This window comes from Camellia sinensis, chromosome 3 (assembly GCF_055761805.1).
Source record: "Camellia sinensis isolate YWXY chromosome 3, ASM5576180v1, whole genome shotgun sequence".
Classification (NCBI taxonomy): domain Eukaryota; kingdom Viridiplantae; phylum Streptophyta; class Magnoliopsida; order Ericales; family Theaceae; genus Camellia; species Camellia sinensis.
The window spans coordinates 173275849-173283737 of NC_138963.1; the positions used below are offsets into that span (position 1 = coordinate 173275849).

Sequence of the window (7889 nt, forward strand, 5' to 3'; positions counted from 1 at the left end):
TTATTTATGGTGTGTACTGAGAGTTTGTATGGTGTGCAAATAGAACTATTCTATATGAAAAATCTACTTCGTGATTCGAAATAGATTGAATTGCAATAATTCCCAGATAATCAAAACTAATAATCTAAATCATCTAGTATGTATGACAATGATTTAGATTGTTGTTTCATAATTAACAAATCAACACAAACGATTTTTATTGAAAAAAATCACAGTTGGAGCACCTACAATTATGATTAAAAAAAAAAATCACAGGCGAAACACCACTAATTAATCCACTATGAAGAATGAAAATACACAAGATTACCAAACAATTTACCCAACACACTGTAAAATTGTCTTCCACCACTCGGGCCTCTTTCACCAACGCTTTCGTCTCAGAATTGATTAATCTGATGTTGAATCCACAACACCGACAACGAATCCACGACAACGAGCTGCTTCAAACTCCTTTAAAGCCTTCAGGCTCGAATCTTCGGAATCCACCAAACAAACTCTCTTTGAATAGAAAGATCAAACAACCCCTTTGATGTAATCAATTTAACTCATGAGATAAACTCACAAAGACATCAAGGGAAACAAGTAAAAAGCTCTAGAAGCAATCACAAACTCTCAGGATGTAGATTTGGAAGCTGTAACCCTAAAATCTGACTTTCAAGCAGCTTTATAGTGTATAGGGTCGTAGAGACTACTCGAGCCATGAAATGGTAGCTCGAGCGGTGTGCCTTATGCGCGTGGAACCAAAACTGCTATCGCTCGAGCCACCGCAAGGTTTGCTTGAGCAAACATTGACTCCTCTCAATATATTTATAGATAGGTTGAACTTCTGGGAGCATGGATTCTTCGCTCGAGCGACGGAATGGTTGCGTGAGTGGTCCATGAAGAAACAATCACTGAAATTACAACTAAAAAAGTGTTTGTTCGCGGAATTGACAACACAAGGGACCTAAAACTATAAATAAATTTGTTGAGGCTTGCTTAAAAAATTAATTGCCCATGTGATTTTAAAAATTACGTCACACCACTTAAAATTTCTAATTGCACAATAAATTACCATTTTCATTAAACAACCATTAAATCAATTATTAATTTTTAATAATGTCAAAAATATATTTTAATTAATAGCTCTTGTAATTTCATTGTTGTATAAGAGGATAGTTAGAAATTTCATTTATTTAACAACTATGTTAAATGACAAATTCTAATAAAGAGGTATTTATAATTTTCAAAACAACATGGAGTAATTTGTATTTAAAGCAAATCTCAGAAAGTATATTTGTAATTTACTCTTAAGTGATATAAATTTTGATTATCAAAAGCATTAAATGTATATTTTTTCAATAAATTCATTTTTAAATGTCATATTCTATTATCAAACTACCTATAAAAAATCTTTTAAGTAAGGATGATCTAAATAAGTATATTTTTTAATTTTTTATAAAAAAAAAAATGTGCACTGTGGTAGAGAGGTAATGTGACCCAAATACGATAAAAAGATAAAAAGATGTGATAAATAGTATACCCCTGGCAACTTCTAACTTATAATAAGGGTTTAGCTTCTCTTAAACTTAAGAGAGCATTTGGGTTTAGTAGGTTCATTTTAGGACTGATTTCAATGATCTAAATTGTTCACTTTTTAAGATTCGTGGGCAAATTACATATACCCCCTTGAGGTTTAGCAAAATTACAGATACCCCCCTGAGGTTTGAGAAATTACAAATACCCCCCTAAAGGTACTATTTGCATAACAAATTAGGGGGCAAATTGTTATGAAAATATAAACCTCAGGAGGCAATTTGTTATGAAAATATAAACCTCAGGGGGGTATCTGTAATTTCTGAAACCTCAGAGGGATATCTGTAATTTAACTAAACCTTGAAGGAGGTATATGTAATTTGCCTTTTTTTTAAAAAAAAAATAGACGACAAATATAATTTATAAAATAGCCATCCATTTTTTGTAATACAAATTTGATTTAAATGTATAGATACCGATGCCCGATTTTGCTTGAACATTCTACCCAATGAGTTCTAAAAAGTGAGTGGTATGTATAGTGATTCCGGTTTTGACCTGACCCATGTTGTATCCTGGACTCGGGTTTCATGGTTTCATATTGTTGTTCACCTTTTGCTTCCCTTGTATCTCCTTAAATTTGGCTATTGGATTGTTGTGCTTGCGTTTGTGTAATAACCCCGACCCCAGATTAACATTAATTTGTGCTTAGTTAAGCCTAACAATAATTTAGGAAGGATTTGGAACTAATTTGCATGAGTATTGCATCATCTTTGTATTTCTATCTGTTAGGCGTAGAAAGATCTGTTCATATTTTAATTTCGGTTCACAAATTGAGAGCCTTATCGACGTCTGAATCAGGAATCGACTTATGTTATGTGCTAGTTAGGATTTATGGAATTTTATGGTAGATTTAATTAAAGTTCGGTTCGGAACGATTAAACTAGATTAAAATAATGCTATTTATTTACTTTTTGATCAATTACCACTTATGGACCATTTTAGACTCCACTAGCTCACATTTTCATTTCAGTCCTCCATTCCTCTGATGCAAAACGTGAGAGAGAGAGAGAGAGAGCGAGTTGAAGGGAAGTTGGATTCAACAAGGGATTTGCTTGGAGTTTAAGAGGAATAGAAGGATTTGCATATTAGAGTCTTCACATTGAGGAATTCAAGACTTGAGGTAGGCATTCACCCTATTAATTATGGAATTGATTTGTTAATGTAAGAATTCTAGTGAATTAAATGGACTCATGTTAGGTTTAAGCTAAGATTGGTGAATTGAAGCTCAATATATACTTGCATGTGTAATTCATAGCACTTGAGCTGTCCTTCTAAGGAATCCATGCATGCATGCACAAATTTCCATGTTTTGAGTTGGAATTCTAAGATTTCTTCCATGCATGTGTCAATTTCACTCATATTATGGTCATTCAACTTATTTTCCATCAAATTATTAAGTTTGGTTATGTTTTGGAAGGTTTGAATTCAAAGAGATTCTTGCATGTTGAATTAATAGCATATTCATAAAGTTCATGTTGATTTTGCACAAATTGGTTTACTCTTGGGCCATGATTTCTTGAATTGAAGCTTTAAACATGTTGTTTTATGGGTTACCAAGTGTTTTCCAAAGTTTTGGCCCAGGAAATTGAGTTTTGGATGGTTGAATGTTGAATTTCATGTTTGGAGGTCAATCTGGATTTTCCAGAAATTTGACCCACGCTCGAGCGGGGACTTTCACGCTCGAGGGTGAAGCCTGAGTACATGCATTTTCACTCGAGCGGCAAGAGTCACACTCGAGCGTGAAATGCGTATACCCAGAAGTTTGTGTGTTTTACAGTCCACTCGAGCGGGGGAAGACACGCTTGAGCGAGGGTCTGTGTCACATGCTCGAGCGGGGGTCGAGCGCCCGTCGAGCTTGAATTTCATGCATCTAGCACTTTTGTCAATTTTATAGTACGCTCGAGCGAGGAAGTTTACGCTCGAGCGGAGACCCAATATCTGCATGTCCACTCGAGCTGGGTAATCTACGCTCCTGGGTGGACCTTGTCTTTAGAAAAGTTTGAGAAATGGTTTTCAATGCATTTTTACATCCTCATTCCATCCTAGGCATTCCTAAGCCATGTTTAAGACCCCATAATGAGGATAAGAGATTAGAGACACACTAGGAGCCAACGAAATAAGTTTCATACAACTAGAATGTGTGTTTCAAGTGTGCTTCTGTTATGTGTTGTGTTGGTCACGTGCCACGTACCGTTGACCAAGTTTACTCCGTCTGTCCGTCTCAAGGCCCATTGTGAGTAATAACTCTGTAAAGTTATGTTTAACTTAAGTATTTTCTGACTGGTATAGTATGATCTGTTTTCTGAAATGCTATCTTACGAGTTATGAATGAATGCCCAATTCTTTGAAAAGTATTTGTGGCACCCTTAGTTCACATGGCCCTCGCTCGAGGGTAACAATACCACGGCCAATCTGCACGTGGCCCTCGCCCGGGGGTAACAATACCGTGGCCAATCTGCACGTGGCCCTTGCTTGGGGGTAACAATACCATGGCTACTTGCGCGCAAGATATGGACCTTTATGGTCATTGGTACCAACTATGCATGTGGGTCTCTGGACCAAATTGATTTGATAGCTAATGGGTGTACCACGTATGATCTTATGCAAAATCTGAATATGAACATGAGTGTGTATCTAAATCTATTTCTGTTTTGAAGTCTGAATATGTTCTGATTTAATTACTAGATCCTAACTTGTGCTGGACATCTTTCATAAAACCCCTTTACTCTGTTATTATTCACTGGGCTTTCGCTCACAGTTTATATTATGTATGTAGGTGAGCCGGCGTGTGACCAGGGCCAAAGTTGACGGCCTTCTATACTATTTTGTCAGCCAACCGTTGTGCCTCCCGAGGAGGTTCCGATCGAAGTCTAACTGTTTTGTTAAGTCAGGTCTTGGAAAGTTTACTTCTGTGAATATCTTATATATATTGTGTATCTGGACTGGCATGGTTATGCATATATAAATAAGTTTTTGAAATGTTCTGTCCCATGTACGTTATCACAACTCATTGGACCTCGTCTATTTTGTATTATTGCTTCTGTGGCCCCTTATTATTTGCTAATCTGTTCAGAGGCCTTTGGTAATCCACGGATTACTAGCCGGTTACGGTGCTAAACCTACAGGGGCGAGTTTGGGTCGTGACAAAGTGGTATCAAAACACGTGTTCTACCGCACACACAGGTCCGTATGAGCTTAGGATGTCCTAGTAAGAGTTAGGGGCATTCCATCTGCATGTGTGAGTGTGTGGTAATGCAACTAAATATGAAAACTGAATGTACATTTGAATCAAATGAATTGAAGGAAACGAATAAGATTATGCCTGTGTTTATTATCATTTGATGTCTGTATAGTAAGATGGAGAATGCAAGGGGAAGTGGTGAAAGTGAATCTTCAGAGGCTCGCATTGGCCGAATGGAACAGATGTTAGCAGCATTGACTGAAACTTTGACACAACAACAAAGACAACAACCTTTACCCCCTCCGCCTCCACCGGCACAGGCCGAAGCAGATAATAATGACATCATCAATCTGGCACAGAAATTCATGAAAATGAAACCGCCAACGTTCTATGGTGGCATTGAACCTTTGAAAGCTGAGACGTGGTTGCTTGAGATGGAAAAATTGTGTGAAGTATTTCCTTGTACTGAAACTCAGAAAGTCCTCCTAGCCACCTATACTTTGAAAGATGAAGCCCGAAGGTGGTGGTTACTAATCCAAAGTGGCAATGGAGATATGACATGGGCACAGTTTAATGCTATCTTCTACGACAAGTACTTTCCCCAATGTTTCAGGGATCGAAAAGTGTCTGAATTTCAAGAACTTAAACAGGGAAGAATGTCTGTAGCAGAGTATGAAGCCAAATTCACCGAATTAGCACGTTTTGCTCCACATATGGTGGATACTGATTACAAGAAAGCACGGAAGTTTGAAGGAGGGCTGGATCTGGAAATATTTGACCGAGTGGGTGTCCTAAAACTACCTACTTATGTGGAGGTACTCGACAGGGCATTTGATGACAGAAGCCACAATAGCAGCTAAAAAACAAACTACAACACCAACAACAGAATGGAGAGGAAAGAGGACCGGATTTAGTTTCAAGAAAGGCCGGTCAGTTTTAAAGAGGCAAAATACAGGATCCTCCAGCAGCTCTAGCCAAAGTAGCGGATCTACTCCAAACTGCCCCGACTGCGGAAAGAAGCACAGAGGTGCTTGTTATTGAGCATCAGGTGCATGTTTTCGTTGTGGCAAGATTGGCCACATGGTGAGGGATTGCCCGATGAGATTCAACGAGGTTAACCATCCTGTGACAAGTTCCACCGGGTCTGTTTCCACAGCAAGACCAAATGCAAGGGCCGATGTTAGAGGGAATGCAAATAGTGAAACATTGAGGCAAGGGAAAGTGTTCGCCTTAGTGCCGGGTGACGCACCAAACACCTATACTGTGGTGTTAGGTACACTCTCTATATGTTCTCAAAATGCATGTATACTGATAGACTCTGGTTCTACACATTCTTTTGTATCACATGTTTTTTCTCAAAAATTGACTAGACCATTATAACGTATGACATATGTGTTATCTGTATCCACACCGTCTAGGGATTCTATGATGTGTGCTCATGTTTATCCAGCATGTGATATGATGATTGGCGATGTGAGTTATATGTTGATTTATTACCCTTGAACATTGATCATTTTGATTGTATTTTGGGAATGGACTGGTTAACTAAATACTGTGCCACCATTGACTGTGCAAGTAAATCTGTTGTGTTTAGACCACTGGGTATGCCTGAATTTATTTTTACTGTGGATGGGGTAGTTCCTCCTCCTTATCTGATTTCAGCTTTGAAAGCCATAAAACTACTTAGAAAGGGATGTAGAGGTTACTTGTGTTGTATACTGACTGCACCATCTGACGGAACTACAGTAGAAACTATCCTGGTTGCTTGTGAATTTCCCGATGTGTTTCCAAATGACCTGCCTGGGGACTTAATTGATAGGGAAACAGAATTCACTATTGATGTAACACCTGGAACACAGCCCATCTCCAAGACTCCATATAGGATGTCAACTTCTGAACTGAAAGAACTGAAAGCTCAACTACAGGAACTCTTAGACAAGAAATTTATTCGTCCGAGTACCTCACCTTGGGGTGCTCCAGTATTATTTGTCAAAAAGAAAGACGGGTCTTTGAGGTTATGTATCGATTACTGAGAATTGAACAAAGTGACCATTAAGAACAAATATCCATTACCCCAAATAGATGATTTGTTTGATCAACTCCAAGGAGCCAAAGTGTTCTCTAAAATCGATCTTAGGTTCGGTTATCATCAGTTAAAGGTTAAGGCGGAAGACGTAGAGAAAACTGCATTTAGAACTAGATATGGACATTATGAATTCTTGGTAATGCCTTTTGGAGTAACAAATGCACCTGCAGCTTTTATGGACCTAATGAATAGGGTTTTCAAACAATACCTTGATGAATTCATTATTGTGTTTATTGATGACATTCTGATTTATTCTAAAGACAGGGAAGAACATGGGAACCATCTGAGAACTACCTTGCAGATTTTGAGGGAAAAGAAATTGTATGCTAAATTGTCCAAATGTGAATTCTGGCTTGATAATGTAGCATTTTTGGGACATGTGATCAATGAGGATGGTGTTTCTGTTAACCCTTAGAAGATTGAAGCTATTGTGGATTGGCCTAGGCCGACGAACGTAGCAGAAGTTAAAAGTTTTCTGGGACTTGCAGGTTACTACCGAAGATTTGTGAAAGACTTTTCCAAGCTTGCCATGCCATTGACCCAGTTAACTTAGAAAAATGTGCCATTTGACTGGAACGAACAAAGAGAGGCAGCCTTTCAAGAACTGAAAACCAGGTTTGTCACTGCACCAATCTTAACTTTGCCTAATGGTATTGATGGGTTTCAAGTGTATAGTGATGTTTCCTACAAAGGTTTGGGGTGTGTATTAATGCAAAATAGAAAAGTGATTGCCTATGCTTCTAGACAACTCCGACCGCATGAAAAGAATTACCCAACGCATGATCTTGAGTTAGAAGTTGTGGTGTTTGCTTTGAAAATCTGGCGTCACTACTTGTATGGGGTAACTTGTGAGGTGTACACCGACCATGAGAGCTTGAAATACTTCTTCACCCAAAAAGAATTTAACATGAGACAGAGGCAATGGTTAGAGTTAATTAAAGATTACGATTTACAGATCTTGTACCACCCAGGGAAAGCTAATACCGTAGCGGATGCCTTGAGCCAAAGATAAATGGGAAGTTTGTCATGTCTGTTATCCAACCGAAA

At 38.3% G+C, this 7889-nt stretch overlaps 1 protein-coding gene across 1 annotated transcript; it reads left to right on the plus strand.

Moving 5' to 3' along the window:
• The first annotated feature begins 5127 nt into the window (after nucleotides 1-5127).
• LOC114317911 (uncharacterized) lies at nucleotides 5128-5616 on the plus strand. The gene has a single exon (XM_082918603.1). The coding sequence runs from the start codon at nucleotides 5128-5130 to the stop codon at nucleotides 5614-5616; it is 489 nt and encodes a 162-aa protein (XP_082774729.1).
• Nucleotides 5617-7889: the final 2273 nt, after the last annotated feature.